At 33.6% G+C, this 24,465-nt stretch overlaps 1 protein-coding gene across 1 annotated transcript; it reads left to right on the plus strand.

Annotated features, from left to right (window-relative positions):
- The first annotated feature begins 16,478 nt into the window (after positions 1 to 16,478).
- LOC108470385 (formin-like protein 6) lies at positions 16,479 to 21,106 on the plus strand. Its single transcript, XM_017771667.2, has 4 exons — positions 16,479 to 18,939; positions 19,035 to 19,237; positions 19,519 to 19,760; positions 19,864 to 21,106. The coding sequence occupies exons 1-4, from the start codon at positions 17,408 to 17,410 to the stop codon at positions 20,656 to 20,658; spliced, it is 2,772 nt and encodes a 923-aa protein (XP_017627156.1). The 5' UTR covers positions 16,479 to 17,407; the 3' UTR covers positions 20,659 to 21,106.
- The last annotated feature ends 3,359 nt before the right edge of the window (positions 21,107 to 24,465 follow it).

Raw genomic sequence — 24,465 nt, forward strand, 5'->3', positions numbered from 1 at the left:
TCTGTATTGAGTTCACCTAAGAGTTTCTTTAAAAAACTAACTTCTTTACAGTCCTTAGTAATCGTCATATACTCAACTTTAGTAGTAGACAAAGCAACTATAGTTTGCAAAGTGGCTTTCCAACTAATTGCGCAACCCCTAATTGTAAAGACATGACTTATGAGATATCTTCTTTTATCAAGGTCTCCAGCAAAATCAAAATCAACATACCCAATAACCCCATCTCTAGTTCTTTCAAACTGTAAGAAAATATTAGTGGTACCTTGTAAGTATCTGAAAATCCACTGAACTACTTTCCATTATTCTTTACTGGGATTCACCATGTATTTACTAACTGCACTAATTGTATATGATAAATCTAGATGTGAGTAAACCATAACATACATAAGAGATTCCATTGTACTAGAATATGAAACATGTGACATGTAGTCAATCTCATCATCTGATTGCGGAGACAAGCCGATGAAAGTTTAAAGTAGGCTGCTAATGGAGTACTAATAGGCTTGACGTTTTGCATATTGAACTTGTAAAGAACTTTCTCAATATACCCTTTCTTGTTTAGGTACAATTTACATGATTTTTTATCTTTGAGAATCTCTATCCTAAGTATCTTCTTTACTACTCCCAAATCTTTCATCTCAAATTCTTCACTAAGTTGGGCTTTAACCTTTCTTATCTCTCATTTATCAAACAACTTGTACCATTGCCTTGGTGACTGTTTCAGGCCATAAAAGGGACTTTTTCAATAAGCAAACTGTAACACCCCGTACCCGAGTCCTTTACCGGAATCGGACACAAGGTGCACACAGACTTAACTATTTTCACAGTCCATTTAGAAATTTCCAGACTAGCTGGTCACTGCATCACTGTCGCCTTAAAAATCATATCTTGAGTTTCAAAGCTCGAAAATTAGTTTTGTAATTTTTCCCTGAAACTAGACTCATATGTCCATCTACAGATTTTTTTATAGAATTTTTGGTCGAGCCAATTAGTACAGTTTATTAGTTAAAGTCTCCCCTATTCCAGGGTTCGACTACACTGACCTTCGTGCGTTACGAATTAAATATCTCCTTGTAAAGGGATTTAATACTGATGCCGTTTGTTTCTATAGAAACTAGACTCAGAGAAGAATCTATACATATATGGCATGACTCCTAATTATCTCTGGTTAATTTACAATGAATTTCCAAAGTCGGAACAGGGGATCCAGAAACCGTTCTGGCCCTGTTTCACGAGAACTTTAATATCTCTTAACATATAACTCATATGATCGTTTCGTTTCTTCCATATGAAAGTAGATTCATCAAAGTTAATTTAAATAATTTATTCACTATTTAATACCATTCCTACTATTTTTAGTGATTTTTCACATCCACATCACTGCTGCTGTCAGCATCTGCCTTTAAGGTAGGCTTTACCTATTTCATGATTTCCATGATTCAATTGGCCCTTTTTGCATACATACCACAAAGTGTGATCATGATTAACCATTCCAACGGCTAACCGTTTCAAAACAATTCCATACCTCATAATGATCAACATACAAACAATTATGGTACTATGCTAAAAACGTATATAAGCCATTTTCGCATGGCTATCCAAGTTTACACAAAACCGAAAGGTACATGACCTTCAACAAAAGGGTAGTCCTATACATTAACCAAAATATCCTCTCACTACTAGTCTATTCTACACATGCCATAAGATATTCCAAAACATAGCAGTACCAAACAGTGGATAGTGATAGTGTGACTAGTCTTGACGATCCCCGAGCACAGTAAGCTTCAGAATGAGACCTATGAGGCAGAGGAAACAGAGTAAACTGAGTAAGCATTACAATGCTTAGTAAGTTTTAAGCAAGTGTCAACAGATAACAATCAAATTATAACATAGTTGTTCGTATTTTATTTCACTCTTCCTTGGCATACCATCCCTTTACCGTATATAGACATCTCATCATATACAATAGGCGATAAACTCTCACATAAAAGTGAGCTCATGTGACATAGATATATCGTAGATTTCACATAACCTCTCACACAAATCCGATGTCACATAATCATAGGAATAGTCCCATAGATTCCTCTCAGATGCATCATATATAAACTTGGAGTACATACTGTTTAACCTTTCGCATTATGTATATTTATAAGCAATTCTTATTACGAAGTCTTACCCGGACATAATCTCCACACGTAGTCATCGGGTCTCACCCGGAACATATTTCCAAGTTTCATGTACACTTAATCACATGTTACAACATTCACGTTAGCCATTTGGCTTTACCACATATATATATACACTTTCACATTCATCACGTCGGCCATTAGGCCTATCACATATATATACATTTTCACATTCATCACATCGGCCATGAGGCCTTATCACATATATATACCTTTTCACATTCATCACATCAGCCATTAGGCCTTATCACATATATATACACTTTCACATTCATCACATCGGCCATTAGGCCTTATCACATATATATACACTTTCACAAATTTTGATATCAAAGATCCATCTAACACTCATGTATCATTTTACAATATCACAATTTAGAATTCAAGTATGGGATCAATCAATAGCTTATGGGCAACTAAAACAAGTTTTTATCCATGTTTACAACAAAATCACATATTCGCTACGAGCTGTTTTCCTGAGCAATGGTCACTAAATTATTTATACCCGGAGCTACAAGACTCCAAATCACTTGCCGTTAATTTTATCAGAATATAGACTCATATATCTTCCATCCATGAAATTTTCAGAATTTTTGGTTTGGCCAATCAATAACAGAGTTTTCTTAAAGTTTCCCCTGTTTCACTGTTTGACTAATCTGACCACTCTTCGCTACGAATCAAATTTTTCATTGTACAGAATTCATAATGTGTTCTATTTGGTTCCATTTGAAACTAGACTCATTAAGGAGTCTAAGAATATAAATCTTATCTTATAACCATTTTGTACAAATCATAATGATTTTACAAAAACAGAACAGGGATTTCGAGTCATTCGACACTGTCCCGCACAACTTTAAATATCTCTTTATAGGACATTTCTTTGCTTCCACGGTCTCTTTTATAAGAAACTAGACCAACTAAGCTTTGATTACATATTTTATTCAGCCTATAATTCCACACCAACAATTTATAGTGATTTTCTAAAATCACATTACTGCTGCTGTCCAAGCAAATTATTACAATTTGCTCTTAAATTTCCAAGTCCAAACACTTATGAACTTACCATTTGGGTTTAAGACATATCATGGCCACATCATATCTTATTAAATCAACTCATTATGTCCTATTATGATTGAATTTAATCAACGTTTAATCACTTAAAACTTACCTCGGGAGTGGTCGACGACTAGATATCCATGGCTATTCGTTTACTTTCTATTTTCCCCTATCCGACTTTGAGCCTCTTTGCTCTTAAGCTTGGATTACACAAATTTAACTTATTGTTAATCAACTAATCAAGCATTGTATCATGAGCATATTCGGCTTTCACACATTTTAAACATAGTAATAATCATGCACATTAAAATCAAAATGCAATTAATCCCATACACAAAAATATAGGACACTTCACTTCCATCTACTTATATACATGTATCACATAAGACTATTTCATACTTTCTATCACCTAAACAAACAACAAATTTTCCAATTAATTTCTTGAGTCCACATTCGACATCTATATCCACAAAACACATTAGCCAATTACTATAAATCATCTAAACATCTTTCACTTAAATCACACATACATATCATGCTAGCACATAACACCATGATTTTGTCCTAATTTGGACAGCCAATAATTTAAGTATTACAGACATATTAATTAGTAATAAACTATCTTAAGTTCAATTTTAACTCCCTCATGCAGCAACCACACAGCATGCAAGTTAACTTCCAACATTCGGTCAAAGCATTTAAATAAAAGAATATGCATGCTAAATTTCCAGCATTTGGACAACATTTCACTTGAAATTTTCCAGCCTTTCACCTTCAATATTTCAATATTCAAAAGCAAAAAGAAGAGTACAACTAATCAATTAAATTTTTTGAACATAATTCAAGGTATATGTTCAACTAAATATTCATGTTAACTCATAATCAATAAGATATTAAGTAGAAAATAAAAACATTATTAGCATGCATGCTATCTACATACAACAACCATTCGACTTCCATCTATTATCAATCCTCAATACACAAAACATCAAAACCCACATCAAAGAAATATAAACATCTATGACCAAATGTCATCTTCATGACATAGCAAAGATTTGAACCATGGGCTAGCTAGAACTCAAGCTAACAACTAAAACATGCATGAATCTCATGGCACAACATCAAACATACCTCAATCTAGTTACATGCATGGCCGAACCTCTTCGACCTTTCTTCTTCCTTCCTCCTTAAAATTTTCAGCCAAGGATGAACCAAAGGATGAACACTTTTTTTTGTTTTTCTTTCTTCCATTCACGGCAAAAGGGGGGGGGGCATGGATGAGACCATTTTTTTTTCATCACTCCTCCATTTCATTATTTAATTACCATGCTCTTTATTTTATTTTTCCTAACATACATCACAAACCTAACATGTTTGTGACATGTTTCCACCCATAGCATGGCCAGCCACTATGCCATAATTTGGCTAATTTGACATGCAAGGACAATCACTTTCCCACATATATTAATAGGCCACTTGAACACTTGTCTAGCATATTTCTAAATTGTCTCACATAAGTCCCTACTAATAAATTTCACATACTGACCAAATTAAAGTATGGAACTATCACACAAGCATTTACGCACATCATAAACACAGAATATAATCTTTAATTATTTATAAGACTCGGTTTCGTGGTCCCGAAACCACTCTCCGACTAGGGTCAATTTAGGGCTGTCACACAAACATAATCCACTTTTTTTGAGACTATAAAACCCTCTGGTTGTTGCATGTAAATATCTTCATCAAGTTTTCTATGCAAGAATGCTATTTTTACATCTAATTGCTTAAACTCCAAATCATACATGGTCAAAATACCAAGTAAGGCTCAAATTGAACTATGCTTCACAACTGGAGAAAACACATTTGTGAAGTCTACACCTAAAATCTAATTGTAATCTTTTGTAATCAGCCTTACTTTATATCTAGGTTCTTCAACTTTTGGAGTCCCTTCTTTCTTCTTGAACATCCATTTATAACGAACAACTTTTTTTACCCTCAGGAAGCTTTACTAAATTCTATATTCTATTCTTATGGAGTGGTTCCATCTCTTATTGTATGGCAAACATCTACTTTCTTGAATCTTCACAGCTAACTGCCTTAGAATAAATAGATGGCTCTTGATTTGCATCTATATTTTTAGCCATGTTTAAAGTATAAACAACTAGATCAGCCTCAGCATACCCTTTTGGAGGTTTAATTTCCCTTCTAGATCTGTTCTTGGCAATAGAATATTATGGTGCTGACTGAGGTGAAGAAGCAACTCTACTTTGAGTTTCTATTTTAACTTGAGAAATAGACTCTGTTATAGATATTAGATCAATCTGAAGCTCTACCAGCTTCACATATGTGTTTGAACTTTGCTGGTCTTTATTAAAAGAGTCTTTAAGAGGTAAATTAGGTATCATACCGGTTTCATAAAAAATAATATCTCTGTTAATTATAACTTTCCTCGTTTTAGGACACCATAACTTATACCCTTTAACACCAACCTTATAGCTAAGAAAAACACATTTAATAGATTTTGGCTCCAATTTCCCATTATCAATATGAGCATACGCAGGACACCCAAAAATCTTCAAATCAAAATAGTTAGTAGGATTACCAGACCATACCTCTTGTGGAGTCTTTTTCCCAATGGCAATGGACGGAGACAGGTTAATAAAAAAAATGCAGTAAAGGTCACTTCAACCTAAAATGACTTAGGTAAATGAGCATTCAACAAAATACATCAAACTTTTTCCATGATTGTTTTATTCGTTTGTTCTGTAACTCTGTTTTACTGTGGAGTATGGCAAACTATTAGTTTCTCACAATCCCTTTTGATTTGCAGAATTCATTAAACTCACTAGAACAAAATTCCAACCCATTATATGTATAGAGGTGCTTTATTTGTTTTCTTATCTACTTCTCGATCATTGTCTTCCAATTTTTAAGCAGAATACCCACACTTTTCTAGAAAAAATGTAAATAATTGTCAGCATATGATTAGCTCTACCCCTCGAATGCACTCTAGATGATTCCCAAAGATCAGAATGAATATAATCCAACGTTCCCTTCATGTTATGGATTCCTTTAGTGAACTGAACTCTCTTTTTGCCTCTTAAAAATGAAGTGCTCATAAAAATTTAGTTTACTAATGCCTTGCCCATCAAGAAGTCCTATTTTGTTCAATTCTGTCATATCGTTCTCACTCATATGCCCTAGACACATGTGTTAAAGTCTAGTAACATCATCATCTGACAAGGAAGAGGAAGCGATGGCTGCATCACCAGTGACAGTTGAACCTTGCAACACATATAATTTGGCAGTTTTTTTTTGCCCTTTCATCACAACGAGGGAACCTTTGCTAGTCTTCAGAACTCCACTGAAGACTCCACTTTAGCTGTGTACTCATGCCCTTTTGAATCAAGAGTACTCAACAAAATCAAATTCCTCTTCAATTTTAGTAAATGTATGCCACTATGTGTTTTGAAACTCCATCGAATATCTTAATTTTGATCGTACCAATACTTGTGATTTTTCATGAAGCATTATTTCCTATCAAAACAACACCTACAGACACAATTTTATATGTTGTAAACCAATTTTGTTTGAGACTCATATGGAACATGCAACTAGAATCGAGGATCTACTCCTAGCTTACTCTAGAGTTGTCGGCAGAAGCAACTAGGAGTTCCCCATCACTGTAGCCTTCTACTACATTAACTTTACCATATTGTTTTGGTTATTTTCCCTTTTGATTCGTAGCCTCCCTTTTGATCTTGTTCTGCAACTTATAGCACTTAGACTTAATGTGACCTTACTTCTTGCAGAAGTTACAAGTTTTTCCACTATTTGAATATCTCGATCTACCCTTAAATTTACTTCGAGGATTCCATTCCTATGTTTTCCCATGATTATCATCAATATTTTGTTCTTGTCTCCTACAAACAATGAGACCCTCTCCTTTAAAGTCGGATCCAACCATAAGATGCTTCATCTTGTCATACGAGGTTAAAAAAGCATAGACTTTATCAACTGTGAGTAATTCGCGGCTATACATAATTATATCTCTAAAGGTTGAATAAGACTGGAGCAACAAACTAAGTAGAATTAACCTTAAATATTCTTTATCATACTGAACCTCCATGGCCTCTAGGTCTAAGAGAATTTCTTTAAACAAAGTTAAGTGTTTGTGCACAGACACACATTCCTCCAAACGATGAGCATAAAGACACTGCTTCATATGCAACTTGCTAGTTAAGGTTTTTGACATACATAATTGCTCAAGCTTCTTCCACAATGTAGTGGCAGTCTTCTTCTTAAACACGTCTTGCAGAATTTCATTCGACAGATACAACTGTAATTGCATTAAAACCTTTCGATCTTTACGTCTCTTTTATTTATCCGTCAATGTCGAAGGCATTTTATTTAACCTAGCAGGGCATACTCCACATCTATTTACGTAAGAACTGTCTGTATCTTTACCTGTCACAACGCGAATCTAGTCTTGGCATCCAACATCGGAATATCATATTTCATTTTTTCCATTATTATGATTGAGACAAGTAACCTAAAAAGCTCTTGATACCAGTTTGTAAAACTAGCATGTAACACCCCAGATCTAGCCTAAACGTTATTACTGAATCTGAAAATTTCACAAGGAATGGGTTTTGAAAACTGAGTTGTTTCGATAAACCGTCTAACTTTTATAACTCATATTCATTTATGATTATTACTAGAAACATCATTTAAATCGTTCATTTGCAAAAACACAGTACAGTGAAGATTTAATAAAATCATTACATTTTGGAAATTCGATTCGTATTTTTAGAAAAACCTTTGTTTGCGTAAAATCGTTATTTTCATAAAGCATTTTATCGAAGCATGCAAATTATCAAACAAATGAAAAATCAACAGTTAAAAACTATATAGTCCAGAGAGTCCCAAAAATCACAAACTCTCAAATGAATCTAGAATTTTAAATAAATCATTAACTACTAAGTTTAAACAGTTTACGGTTGAGTGGTCACCACTGAGTCTCCACCACATTGATTTGCCTAAGTCTGTGGATTACTTGAACGGAACAGACAAACAGATGTGAGTTTTTCTAAACTCAGTGTGTAAAACAACAGAAATAGACATACAATTTATACATAAATCACATATGCATTTAGATTCAGATCAGACCTAAGTCCTTTACAGAAATAAATAACAGAATCAGATATGCAGAATCTTATCCTCATTCTCTACACACAATCTTCAGCCATCTCAACACACCATATGGGGTTAAAAACACTCACCAATCCCTACACACCATATTGTTTCATTACGACAATTATCGGATAATATGCAGCCAAGCTGCCAGAATATAGGCGAGGGTCGCCTTTTAGAATACTTCTTCCATATATACAATCCCACCCCAAAAACAAATACAAAATACAGATTCAAATACAAATATAATATGCTTATCATGCTTATATACAAATATCAGACATACATAAAAGTGTCCTATTCAGAGCATACTATCAGAATATCAAATCACATAATCTAGGGTTTGGTTAGCCCTTACTGACCTTACGGTAGGCCCATAGTTGATCGGAACGACCTATGCGACCCTAGGGAAAAATTCAGAAATTTGAGCTTACATGCCCGTGTAGGCCCACACGCCCAAATTGACCTTACCCATGTAGCCCAAACGGCCACACTCACACTGTCACATAGCTATGTCTTACGCACGACCATGCCCTCATTAATCACACAACCGTGTCTTGCACACGGCCAATCATACGGGCAACTGCACGCCCGTATAGCGTCGACAAAATAGTTTTTCAACTTTTGTCGAAGTTTAATTTTTTGCGTTTCGGGTACACACTGGTACAGTTTTGATGCAGAAACACTCTCAAGTCACACAACACCTTCAAATAAGTAACAGAGATTTCCCACAATTAATGCGCCAATTGGAAACCCCCAGCCTCTTGATCTTCTCTAGAAACGCAAAAAGAGCACTAAACTAACGAGATACAAAATTTTAACAGCAAATGAAAAAGAAAAAATAAAAACGAAGGCAAGGAAGAGAAGGAGAAAATGGTAGAGAGTAGAAAGAAGAAATTAACGGTTAGATTCTTTTGAAAATTTTGGAAGAAAGAGGAAATTTGAAAAAGAAAAGATATTTTATCAGGAATCCCTCAAATTCCTACCCACTATCCCACTAAAAACCATTTTCTCAGAATTCAAACTCAACCAAAACTCTACCAGTTAACTAAGCAAAAATTAACACCCATGCCAAAGTAGGGATAAGAACACGGGACCTCTAACACACTAACTCCCTTACCACTTGAACTAGCAGGCCCATTCTAATATGAAATAACAGACAATTTTATATAAGCCCACTCCACAAGGATAAAGCTTGGATCAAAATATCAAAATTTGCTAGAAGTGGGACTTGAACCCAAGACCTTACACACACACCTAAAACACTTAACCACTGAAGCATATACATATTTGTGTCAGAATTTATAGAAACAGAAATAATATATTCAAGGCGTTACATAGCATCGGTAATGGCAATATAAAATGATCACAAAGCAATAAGAAAAAAAAATAAAGTACACAGATTTTACGTGGAAAACCCTTTTAGGAAAAACCACGGGTAGAGGAGAAAAAAAATTCACTAATGTTGAGTTCGAATGATACAAGAGGAGTTTAGATTGCATCTATTTATGGGTAGAAAAAATTTATTCTAATAAATGTCAAATAGATGAAGTGCAGTAAGATTGAAAAACATTATTCTAATCAATGTAAAATAGATGAAGTATAGTTCTATATGGATTTTACTTTTATTTTATTTTACCACTATATTTTATTTTAATAAGGATTTGAGTCACTCAACTCTAACAATGTCCTTTTGAACAAGATTACCTTATCGTGGAATCCAAAATGCCTAATTCAACTCATGGATCTTGAAAATGACTTCTTCCTAGTTAGATTTTAGAATGAAAACAACTACAACAAAGTCTTAATTAGGGGGCCATGAGTAATTTTTGGAAGATATCTGACTGTTTGGCCATGGTCATCGGATTTCTCAACATCACAGAGTGGGACTGAATCGTAGGTTATTTGGATATGGCTTCTAATATTATCTGAGGGGTATTACTCAAATTGTCTTCCCAAGGTGATCGGTCAAACAGTTGGATTGATGGTTAAGTTGGATGTGCACACGGATTGTGCTCGTAAAGGAAGGTTCGAGCAACTAACAGTCTGTGTCGATTTGAGGAAGCCACTAGTGGCTATGGTTAGAATCAATGGTTTCCTTCAACGAGTTGAATATGAAACTTTGCCTAACATTTGCTTCAAGTATGGACTTTATGGCTATAGAGCAGACTTGTGCTCGATAGTTAAAATGATATCATCGATATTTGATTCTGATTATATTAGTCTGGTAATGGAAAAGTCGGGGCTTGAACGAAGGGTGGAGGAGCCCTTTGGCCATTGGATGGTAGCAAAATGACAAAAAGGGAGAAACCGAGTCATAGCAAAAAAGAGGAACGATGGTTTCAGCGGTGCTTTTGGTCGTTCGCGGCGCTTGGAGTTCTTAAGGGAGAAAATCTTGGCGATGTTGATGAGAAGATTGATAGGCGAAATAGAGGAAAGAAATCAGAGACAAATTAAAGGTGTAGGTGACAATGGAGTTTTAGGGCTCCAAATGATTGAGAGCAGATCTATGGATACCAAAACTAAGAAGCGGGCTAAAAGGGGTAATGATATATGCTGGGCCAAAATCTGGTCCGTCAGCACTGAGGCCCAATAATGGCAGATTTGAAGTGAAGGCTATTGCTGGACATGGGGTGTTTGATGATGGATAAAAAATTGTACTTATGGGTGCTGCTGGTCGTGGAAAAAACATAGTCATACAACTAATAGATGTGTCATTGAATTTGAATAAAGAGAAGCACATTGCAGTGCGCATAATGGAAAGGAAAAATATGGCTTCGTATAACAATAAAGAAAATGAGATGTTTAGATTCGGTGAAAAAGGTAATGTTTCTCAAGAGTTGTAGTCAAGAGTTCATAATATAATTTTTGGGCAACAAGGGAGACCACCGAATAAGATGATGGGGAATAATTTGCATGATTCAGTTGAGTTGAAGTTGACAATGGAAGAGTTGGTTTGTGACCTTGAAAGGACCTCAAAGAAAACTCTTATAGAGGGTGGTTCTCAAATTGTCGAGGAGCGTGTGGTTGTTGAGGATACTTGGAATGATGACTAGCTTAGTGGAATTAAGGTTACTACATCAATTGTTGTAGTGAAAATGGGAGGTTCGTGTCTGACATATTCTGAGAGGTCAAAAGGGGGTTGCAGATCACATGGCTAAATGTGCTGATACAAGGGACTCTTGGCTCCGTTTATTTGCAGTTCCGTAGGTTTCGGTTAGAGATTTGTTGGTTGAAAATCATAATGAGTCTAGATCCTTTTAATTTATGAACTGGTTATAGTAATCGTCTAGTACTATCTCTTTTCTACCAAAAAAATAATAATTTCTAAACAACTTATTTTTAATATTTTTACTTTACAATATCATATTCAAAATAAAAATTTTATCTTGTTAAAAATACTTTTTAACATCAATAATTTTAAAAACATGTTTTAACTTCAATGGTGTAATATCGCTTACAACTTTAGTGCAACCCACTCCATAAAGTATCGCTTGGGAGCAGAAGGAACCAAAAGGGAATAAAGGGATAAAAGGAGAGGCATATTTGCCTTTGTGAACTACAAATGCCCAAGTGTAAGGGATACCTATACCCATGCAAAGCAAAGCAAACAACCAAACTAAAAGTTTTCGTGTCTTCCACTCTTTGCACCGGTTTGGTCGACTTTGTACCCTCTTACTTCAGAGTAGGTCTTTATTATTATTATTATTATTATTAACATTTTTCTTAGATAATCATGTGATATACTTATTTATTTGTTAATATTAGCTTCTAACGTGTTGCATTTGATTTTGTGTTTAATATTTAATCAATTTTTAAATATCATATTTTTAATTGAAAAATAATATTTTTATCTGAATTATTGGATACAATAAAATATATTAATTTATTGATTCAAATATTATAATAAAAAATTTTCAAATCATAATTAAAACATTTTAAAATATTCAACTTACAATATGGTTTTACTCTATATACTTAATGCAAAAATAAAATTATTTAAAATAATCATTAATTAACATAATTAATTTTAATATTAATTAAGTGATAATTAAGATGTTTAGAATTTTATTCAGGTAATAACTTTATTTTACATCAAAAAATTAGTATAATTTTTAAAAATAAAATTAGCACAACTTATTTTTTACATCAAATTTTTTAACTAATAGTTGTAATTTAAATTACAATTATAATTATCACACCTTTTCCTATATTTGATGCTTATAATTGTGTTCAAGCAATAAATTTATTTTAAAATTAACACAACATTTTTAACTAATAATTATCAATTAAATTATAATTATTATTAAATGTGTAATGATCACAACTTCTATTTTACTTGTAACTTTTTATTTTTAAATATGAATCTAGTAATATTATGAAAAATGAAAAGTATTAATTAATTTAAAAATTTTAATATATAAAATTGAAAGTCCTTGTCAAGAATAAATCTCAATTTCTTAAATGGTTAATGTAATAATTATACATTTACGAAACTTAAACTCAATATAAATACGCATGTGCCGCGAGAAGCAAGATGCTCTATCAAAGGTGGCCCGGAGATATGCATTTTTGCACAACCGATTATGAAGGTGAAAGAGATCCTTACGGGAAAATAAAACCATACGATTTAATGTGTAATTTCTGATTCAACTTGTAAAGTTGAGCTTCCTTATGTAACAAAAAAAAAAATGGTTGTTGTAAGATATGAATCATGCTAAATTAGTGTGGAATTTAATAAAGAAACGGAGAATCTTAACATCAATTACCAGAAATTTCTACAATGACCGTTTGAGTAGGGATAGGGGCAAGAAATGCTAAGTGTTGACTCATAAATGAGGACAAAACTGTCTTTTCCCCAAAACTACTATAAATACCAGTCCATCAATGCCAGCCTTTCCTTGTAGGAAACAAGGTTATCAATTGAAGTCTGCAAAATTGGGTCATTTTCATATTCGTCCCCCAAAAATGCCAAATAATAAGAAGAAGAAATTAATGCCAAATAATAATAAGAAGAAATTAACATATGCGCCAGCTTCTTTTTCGGGGTGTGATGTTAGAGACATGAAGCATCGATGTATTAGCTGCACCTTTCGCCTATACAAAGCAAAAGTAGCTTTGCTTGACGTGGTCCTCCAAATTATATATATATATATATATATATATATATATATATATATAAACAGATGAGGTGCTCCATAAATATAAAGTTTACTGGCTTGTTGTGAATTTGGAACTTTTAAATCTTGTCCATTCCATGCATGGAATGATTTTGTATGAAAAAATATCTGACTCCCAACGCTAGGAGGAGTAAGGACCATGGAAATGGGAACCAATGCCACTAGTGACAACAGATTCTTATAAGATCATTATTAAGTACTCTTTTTTAATCATGAGAAAAGGGATGGAAACACAAGGAGTCGAACTCCGATTTATGATGCAGCGAACAATAACCGTCATTCAAATCGTAGCATCAGTGTCGGCGTCATTATTTCATACTTAATTGTTCCTTATGGTGAACTAGAAGCAAAACCGTATGTTTCTTTTGAACCAACCTGTGGAAAAAGAGAAGGAGAGCCTTTATTATTTAGCCAGTTACTCCCAAATATACTTTGTTCATTATTGTTTGTATGGAATTTCTAGGGTTTCTCATCTTTGGATGCATGCATGCTAAGTAAAGAATTGGTGCCCTTTTAAAGTTTTGTAAAGGAGCGGCAAGCTTCTCCCATGCACATTTCCTTTGCCAATGACTCACCCCCACCTTCTTACAAATATTTTAACAACATATGTGAAGGAGAATTTCAATCATGTAAGTTTGACTTAATTCGCTAATAAACCCAAAGGATTGGCCTACTCGGATTAACAAGTTTCAACCAATTATTCGGGATATATCCATTGAATAACAGAAACATAGGGTCAAAATTTTATAGTAACAAAAACCATGTGCTTTGCTGTTGCTACCTTCCGCCATATGTTATCAATAATAATTTAACCATCAAAACATTGTTTATCTTTTATTCTTTATAAAAAAAGAAAAAGAAAACTCCTTTGTCATCATTACAAGCAAAAACAAAATTAATCTGTAAGTACTCTTTTACTTAATTAATCGCCTATCATACAGTTCTAAGCACTAACTAAACCCGTTTAAAGTCCAAAGGTATCTTCTCGTACTTTGTGAAAGAACTGGGAGAATATAGGAGGGGTTTAAGACTGATTAAAATAACCCAATATAAGTCATTTAATTACTATTACGTCTATTAAAAAAAAAAACCTATTACGTCAATGATTAGTTTTTAGAGAATATAATTTTTTGAAAATATAAATACAATTCTCGATTGCAGGCAAGTTGTATAATATTAGACTTCATAGCATGACCATCAATACATTTATATAATTATTATTACAATTAAATTATTAAATATATAAATTGATAATCAAAATATATTTGGATTTAGATTATAATAAATTTAAACATAACAAAATTTGGAATGAAAACCCACAAATGCAACATTCAAAAACCCCAAAATTGCAACCTTTACCAACAATTTATAATTTAAAATAAATCAATAATTATAGAAAATTAAGAGCAAAAGTCTAAGAAATTATTAGGAAAGAGCAGGGGTAATATTGGCTTGCAATTAAAATAAAACGCAGTACATCAGCAGAGCAAAAAAGAAGAAAAGGAATAATAAAAAGAAAAGGGGAATGGAGGCGTGAGCATGTTCCCCACATATGGCCCTCAACCAACTATACCAAGTGAGTCCGACTCCATCATACTTTTTTAGTACATTATATTTTGGGCTTCCGAAATTACATATTTCTCTAATTCTTCTCGTACATTTTACGTTTATTCGTTAACAAACTTGCCATTATTATTCTTCTTATAAGTATTATTGTTAACTGTTATGACCATCATGTATAATCGAATTTGTCACCATCCTTACTCATCCAATCAGAGACAACCCACCAAGCCAATCACTAAAGCAACCTCCCAAAGACAACAAAAAAAAAAAAATTGCATCATCATTAAGGTTAGATTTATAATATTTTGAAATAAAATTTATTTTTATACAATTCTTTTTAAGTTTTGAACGAAAATTGAAGATGACTAAATTAGTAAATTTAGAGAAATTGTTGAAATTATTTAGTTTTCAATTTTTGAAGAATATGATCTAAACAACTTTCCTTTTCCAAATTAGTTTAGATATCTAACTAAGGAGAAAGTCTTTTAGTCTAATAAAGAAATTAATCTTTCAACTTTTAAATTGGAGAATAAATATATTTTAAAGTATTTAAACTCACATTATCTTACATTAATTATAATACCGATACCAACCAACCATACTATTTAATATCATATTGCAATCGAGGAGGTATATTTTTAGTTAAATTTATGATCCAATTTTATACATGTGGTTTTGTTTGGATTGGATGTTTTGTTCAAACAAATTAATTATATATAAAATTTAATGTTTTAATTTTTATAAATTGAATTTATATGGTAAACAGATAAGTTATGCTAGACTTTTTGGACAATTTGTTTTTCAAAGACAACCGGATGTAACTTGTGGGAACATTTAATTTCACCTTTTAAAGTAATTTATATCTATATATAATTAAATTTAAGACCATTAATTAAAAAATTAAATTTCTTCCATTACTTATTTGTACATTAGCTTTCTATACAGAACTTTCCTACTAAAATTATTTTTTTCCTCTGGTTAAAATTTCTATTCACTTCAGGCTTACTATCCACAAAACAGTCAAAGTTAATAATAATAATAATAATAATAATAAACCTACAAAAGAATTACTCCTTTCGGAATATCTGATATTCTTACCATTTGTAAATTTCAGATTAGGAGAATAAATTTCATTAATAATCTTATATTTTACTCACACCGTAGACTGACGTTGACGTAGTTATGACTTTAAAATTGGATTAATGATGAAATTGAACAACTAATTGATTTTTAATTGGATTGTTTAAAATAGGATAGATATTATTTCAAATAAAATAGTTGTTGACAGCTATCTTGTATATTCTTTTTAACATAAATATTTCTCCTGACACACCCACTTTTTTTTTTTTTAAAAGACACCACTCACTTTTCAGTTTTCAAATCATAAATTTATATTATTAATTTCTATTGTGATTTCGTTTAGAAGCTAAAACTTTTGTTTTTCACACTTGCTGAGTTCTTCTTCCACTCTTCCTATTATGTTTGGATTGAGTGGATGGGCAAGAACCGCTGATCTGAAGCAGATAAGGGCGAACAGGGGGGAAGGTGAGCAGAGGGCTGAGTGTTGATGATGGGGGGACTTTTTTTTTTTTTTAATTTTTTTTACTTTTTGTATTGTTCCTGATTAAAAGATATTGAGATGGGTAGAAAACTTAGACATTTAGGTGGGCATTTGTCCGGTTCGGCTCATGTTAACAATTTTTTCAGTCGACAGTTCAGAGTTCAACCGTTATTTTTATCGATTCACAGTAAAGAGGGCAAAAAGAGATAATAAATTAATGAAATATGTGGCATATATATCTGGGTCACGACAAAAGAAGAAACAATTCCATAAAATAATCGGACAGAAAAGGACATTAACGTGGTCCTTTAATTCCCACCATTTATAGGGGCATAATCGTCCATTTACCTGGAAAACAGCCCCCGAATACCATAGTTGATTTGCTATTCCTCTAAAATAGCAGGTGTCATTCCAGTACAGTCCGAATAATTAATTAAAAATAAAAAATAAAAGATGCGACTATTGCCGATCTCATGTAGCATCCAAATCTAGAGGCAGAAAGAAGCTTCCCCCGCAGTCTAAAACAGCAGTACTCATATTTTTAGTATAATTTTCGTCCTTTTAGTTTGCTGTGTTATGCATTTTTGGCTAAAGGGTCCAACAGTTAGAGAAACAAAGTCCTTTCCCCCCTTCAGAGATGAATCTTCGACCCTGAAATTTTCACAATGAGATTGAGATCTCATCCACATTTCACTTTTTTTTTCTTCTTGCTTTCATTGTTCTTGTCGTCTTCTTCTTCTGTAATTCAAGATTTTATCATTTTTCATAGAAGAATTCTACACCAACCGTTGTTTTCGGTTGGTTCATCTCCGCCTCCAGGCGCTGACACTTTTTTACCTTCACCGTCTCCGCCGGCTCCAGATAGTCCTGTTTACCCAGACCCAAGTCAGCCATTCTTCCCTGAAGTTCCTTCAGGACCAGGGCAGACCGCAGATCAGAATCAACTGCCTACCCCACCATCTGCGCCTACTAATGGCTCGATGTCAATCCCAACTGCAACCCAGCCTGCCAAACCAGCTAAAAAGGTTGCAATTGCCGTCTCTGTTGGGATTGTCACTTTGGGAATGCTATCGGGGCTTGCTTTCTTTTTGTACCGTCACCGGGTCGCTAAACACCCTGGGGAAACGCGAAAGAGGCTTGTTGGAGGGAACTCCGATAGGTCGCAAGAAGACTCTAGGGTTCCACCCTCCAGCTTTCTTTACATTGGAACCGTGGAGCCCAGCAGGAGATCGGTGGGTGAAGTGAATGGTGGAGCTAATGGTTCGCCTTATGGTAAGTTGAATTCAGTGAGGAGGTCGGATCGATATAGGCCGAGCCCGGAATTGCAGCCATTGCCTCCATTGGCTAAACCTCTTGGGCTTGAGAATTCACCGACGGCAATGCCATCTCCATCTTCGTCTTCTTCAGATGAAGAGTCTCGGGGGACGGCTTTTTATACCCCTCAGGGCTCAACGATCAGCAATGAAGAAAGCTATTACACTCCGGTTTCGCGTCGGGTTAATGGCAATTTGGTGACTCAGTCGAGGAATGAAATGAATGGGAAAACAAATTCTGTTCCTTGTTCTAAAAGAACTTCTCCCAAAACAAGGATTTTAGCTTCTTCGCCGGAAATGAAGCATGTTATTATACCTTCAATAAAGCAGCAACAGCAGCAGCCACCTTCTCCACATCCTCCGTCGCCAACATCGCTACCCCTTCAACAACCACAAGGTCTAGGGCCGGAGCCGCATGAGACTCAGGAATTTACTCACGCAAAAAGGCCGAAATTCTCCTCTCCTCCACCACCTCCAAATATGGCGCTACTTCGATCAATTAGCAACAATTCATCCCCACAAAGGACAAAAGTTCCTGTTCCACCTCCGCCACCGCCACCACCCCCTATGCCGCCACCAGCAGCCGTAAAACTGTCAGTACCCAGGTCAGTAAGGAATTTGAAGACCAATGTGACTCCAAAACCTGCCCAACTGTTGAAAAAGCATGAATCTCGGACCTCAAGTCCCAAAAACAGTGCAGTGAGTGGGGCTAGAAAGTCCATGGAAGAGGTGGTTAGTTACAAAGGTGTCAGTTCTTCAGAGAAGACAGACGGGGATGACATGGATAGTGCAAAACCCAAGTTGAAGCCTTTGCACTGGGACAAAGTACGAGCAACCTCGGAGAGAGCTACAGTGTGGGACCAGATAAAATCAAGCTCATTTCAGTAAGTTATAAAACTTGTACATTTTATGAGTGTAGATTACGTTTCAAGTACAATATGGGAAAAATTTCATTTATTTTTTGTTTGCTTGTTTACAGATTGAATGAGGACATGATGGAGACTCTATTTGGCTGCAATTCAACTACAGCAGCACCACCAAAAGAACCTATTAGAAGATCAGTTCTGCCTCCTGTTAAACAGGAAAACAGAGTTTTGGATTCAAAGAAGTCACAGAACATTGCCATACTGTTGAGAGCACTGAATGTAACAAGAGATGAAGTGTCAGAAGCTCTTTTAGATGGTATGTCATGGCTATCATTCTTTTCTATTTTCTATCATTTGTTCTTAAAACACAGCAATTGGCCGCTTGTTCATGCTTAAAGCTATCATAGCTAAAGGATCATATAAGCCGTCAAGCATAACTCATAACTAATTACTATGCACATGTAGATATATTGATCAAGAAACATGATGAAAAGCTTCTTCGAGATGCTGATTATGGGCTTCAATTTGCCGATAATCTTCTACTTAAATATTGAACTTCACTTCACTTTCACATGCTGTTTTGTTTTGCTTTAACAGGTAACCCGGAAAGCTTAGGTGCTGAGCTTTTCGAGACTTTGGTAAAGATGGCTCCCACAAAGGAGGAAGAAATAAAACTTCGAGATTACAGCGGGGACTTATCGAAACTAGGCTCTGCAGAAAGATTTCTGAGGACAGTGCTTGATATCCCCTTTGCCTTCAAAAGAGTTGAAACCATGCTCTATAGAGCCAACTTTGATACTGAAGTACAATATTTGAGGAAGTCTTTTCAAACCCTCGAGGTATTATTAGTATTCATGAGATTCAATGCTTTCACCATAAAAATTCTGAAAAATTCTTTGTTAAAACCTCCTATGAGTTCATTTCTCTGTAATGTACTTGCAGGAAGCGAGTGACGAATTGAAGAACAGCAGGCTATTCCTCAAACTCCTTGAAGCTGTTCTTAGGACAGGAAACCGGATGAATGTTGGAACCAACCGGGGTGATGCTAAAGCTTTTAAGCTTGACACCCTTTTGAAACTTGTTGATATAAAGGGAACTGATGGGAAAACTACACTGCTACACTTTGTGGTTCAAGAGATCATTAGATCCGAAGGTGCTGGTACTAACTCTACTGATGGGAATCATGAAAATAAAATGGCCTCCAACTTTAAGGAGGAGGATTTCAGGAAACAAGGATTGCAGGTTGTGGCTGGGCTGAGCAGAGACCTCAGCAATGTCAAGAAGGCGGCTGGAATGGATTCGGATGTCTTAAGCAGTTATGTGTCAAAGCTTGAAATAGGACTCGAGAAGGCCAGATCAGTTCTACAATATGAGAAGCCTGATACGCCCGGGAATTTCTTCAACTCCATGAAAATGTTTCTAAGAGATGCTGAAGAGGAGATTGCTAAGATAAAGGATGATGAAAGAAAAGCTTTATTGCTTGTGAAAGAAGTTACTGAATATTTTCATGGGAATGCAACAAAGGAAGAAGCTCATCCCTTAAGAATCTTCATGATTGTGAGGGATTTCCTGTCAATATTGGATCATGTCTGCAAAGAAGTGGGGCTATTGCAGGATAGAACAATGGTGGGTGCTGCTAGATCCTTTCGGATATCTGCAACGGCTTCACTGCCAGTTCTTAGTAGGTACAATGTGAGACAAGATGGAAGTTCAGATGATGAAAGCTTGGCTCCTTGAAGTTGTGTGAATACAGGTCCTAAGAAAACTCAAACCTCGGTTTTTTTCCAACCAAACCAACATCTAAGATACTTCTCTTTTCCATTACAACTTAAGCTATAGTTCACATGGAGACGTAGCTGATGGCTAATGTAAAGCCAGAAACTATGTGACAATAAGGTTAGATTGTGGGAAAAATTGAAGGATGCAATCATATACATATCTGGCAATGAAATGGATGCCAAAATGAACAACATGCCAGTTCAGAGAAACACAAAAATATAGTTAATTTCTTTTGTCTGCTTCAACACACATGTAATAGTTAAGAGATTAAAATTTCCTCTTTAGATCAGATCCCTATACATTTTTTTGAGTAAAAATGATGTTCTTTGATATATTACTTTATGCCGTGCTCTGCATTTATTTGACCATTTACTAATAATATATCTAGCAGTGTTGCCAATTAAAAGGATATATATATTTGAAAGATGATCATGAATATGAATGTGTATATATATATTTGAAGAATGTAAATAAAAGTACATTAAGTTATGGCATAAAAAATGTAAAAATCATTAATTGAAATGGTAAAACTAGAGGTTTGCAAATTAAATTAAAATGTAAAGTTTAAATTTGAGTGATAACATATATAAGATAAAAACACTTATAATTTATTTTGTTAAAAATATTTTTAATCACTATTTAATTGAGTTTGGTGCACAGTTACCAATAATTGAATGCATATACACATTGATGTTGATCATAAAAGTATTATATAGATGACTTGGTGTCTACAGTGAAATTTTTAATAATTAATTACTAATAAATGTTTTAGCAATGATATGAATTAATTAAGTTAATTTATATAGATGATGATTTAATTTATACAAATTTTTACTTTAAATATATTTAAAAGAATTTCAAAAATATCAATATTACATAATATGTTCATTTTAATTACTCTCGTTAAAATAGATAAAAACCAACAAAAAAATTGTTACAAAATTTTGATTTTCAATCTAATAATAAAGTTTCAATTCATTATTATACATACAACAAAACACTTGTCCTTTATAGTCACTGCATGCTTTTATTTATAAATGAAAAAGAACCCTAAATATTGGAAAAAATTAAATCAAAAGGTAGCAATTATAAGTCAAATACGGACAAAAAAAGAAAAGTCACAACAGCAATGTCACTTTCCACAGCATATATAACACAGAGTTGACACAATAACTACTCTAAATGGATAGCTCATTTCACACTTATGTCGTAGACCACCTACAATCGGAAGAAGAACTAACACGGGAATACCCAAATTAACCATATACATTCCCTTTAAATGGGGTTCTCAAACACCATTATAATCACAGCACGAATAGCAAAGAAGTTTCAAAACAAACAATTTCACATTAAAATTAAAAAGAACCCTAGTGGTGCATCCTTTTTAAAATCCCATAAAAAATCAATTTCAACAAAATTTTTACTTTTTTTCAAACATATTTCACTAAATTTTGGTGGCAGCATACACACCCATACAAAAGATTTTCAAACAAAATATGTTTTTTTTGGCATTTTTTATCAACTTAAATAAAAATTTATCATTCATCGCCCTAGATTTTCCCTTCAATCTCTATAATCTCCTATCCATTGTCGAGAATTTCAATCCATCGGAACCAAGTTTCAACTCTCACTCATTCTGTAATTTTTTTCTCACTTTGCAATCCAACAATGCTTTGTTTTTACTTGGCTTAGCGTTTGGCTGAATGGGTTATCCCAATGTTACACCGTTTAGCTTTTTTTTAGAGAAATTCTGACGAGGTAATAAAATTAATAGATGGAAAATAACAAATAATATTATAATTTACAGTAAATGTCAAAACAGAAATGATCAAAATCCATGTTTATTTTATAGAATTTAGATCTCTAAAATTGAAACTTGTAAAAGGTGGGTGACTCACCGAATTAATAAGGTTTTATTTAAAAAATACTTTTATATTAATCATATAAGTTAATTTTAATTAAAATATAATATAAAATTAGAAAGAAAGATGAATTAAAATTCAAGACAGGCTATGTTATGTCATGTCATTTCACCGACGTTTTGGGGCAGAACCGACATTTTGAGACATTAGGATATGATTGGTGAAATATTGATGATGGGTCCAAGTTTGATGCTTTATCAAAAGAGCCAAAAAGGACGGGGTGAGATGGTGGATCCTGTTCGTCCCATTCCCCCACTCAAACCCCAAAGTATAATAATGTACAAAGCTTTTGAATGTTAAGATTGATATACTCATCTTTTTCATGCCCCATTGTGTGTAGATTTTGCCCACTCCAATAATTGCTTTTAATTGGTTTGACAGAGATCATTCATTTTTATGCATTTCCCATATGTTAATGGATTTCCATTGTCTATGCTGGATCCACCATACATTATTACATGTTTGATGAATGTCACATCATTATTCAAACCAAATATTACAAATCCGATCAATGTCTCATTTAATAAGTATTTTTTAACTTTCTTTCCTATAATAATTCATATTAATTTTTTACTCGTATTTTATACAAATCAATTGTGTATATCAATTAAAATATATTAAATATTTTTTTATAATTTGTATGAATGGTATGAGAAAAAATACAAATTGATTATTCAAAAAATTGTTTATTCAAAAAATTGTTAAAATTAAAAAATGAAACAATAATTAAAAGGAATAAATTTCAAAGTTTATGTATAATTTTGAGATTTGTCTCTAATTAAAATGTAAAATTATAAATTCAAAGCTTCAAAAAAGCAATACCAAATTTAGCCTTCAACGTTTGCGATTTTTTTTTTGTGAATTTAGCCCTTATTCTTTTTTTAGCTTAATTTGACACTCAACTTTTTTTAAAAAATAGCATTTGACCGTTAACCTTTCAAAAAGAGTTACATTGTTATTTTTTAAATGGAAATATTAACTAAACTGTTAATTTTTTTAAACATGGTAGTTTGAATGATAATCTGTTGTAATTTGATATGTCAAATTAGGCTCACTCGAGCACTTAATGAGCTTGTTTTCAAGTAGTTTATGAGTATTTTTAATGCTTTTTATCGACTCTTAGTTTAGTGTTAATGGTAACTTTTCTTATATTTTACCTCTTTTGAGATCTAAACTGGCAAAACTATGTCATTGAGACTTTAGTGATTGATTTGAGATTGTGTAGGGAGACAACAACGACCAAACCTTGAGGAAAATTGCATCTAATGTGGATGTCGTGACACTGAGCCTCCATCACCTCAAGGGTACAAGACTTCAATGAGAAACCAACCTAAAGTAATCTAAAGAAGATGTCTTGACTTTAGAGATGTTGTGTCGTAACACTGAGCTTGAGGTCGTGACTCCACTGCTAATGGTTGAAGTGAAAGAGACAAGGCCACTATTAAGGGTGTCACGGCACTAGCCAGGCTTTGTCGTGACATTGAGAATTCCCAAGCCAAGATTATGTCTATTGCCATAGATGTCACGTCACCAAAACTTGGGTGTCGTGACACTAAAGTTTGACAGATAAAAAAAACTGCAGAAACAATTTTGTGTCCAAACAAACTTAAGTCACTTTTCATTTAAGGGCATAATTGTCAATGTTAGGTTAAATGCTAGTAGACTATAAATACTATTTTATAAGATTTTGAGAGTAGATTTTTGGTGGTTGAAAATTTTTCTTTAGTTTCTATACTTTTAGATTAGGTTTCTTTTCTTTTCTTTTTCTTATTTTTAAATTTGGTTTTCTTTTTCTTTTTAGAATAGACTTTAATTTTTGTTGTTTTCTATTTCTTCTTTTCTT

Source organism: Gossypium arboreum, chromosome 11, assembly GCF_025698485.1.
Source record: "Gossypium arboreum isolate Shixiya-1 chromosome 11, ASM2569848v2, whole genome shotgun sequence".
Lineage (NCBI taxonomy): Eukaryota > Viridiplantae > Streptophyta > Magnoliopsida > Malvales > Malvaceae > Gossypium > Gossypium arboreum.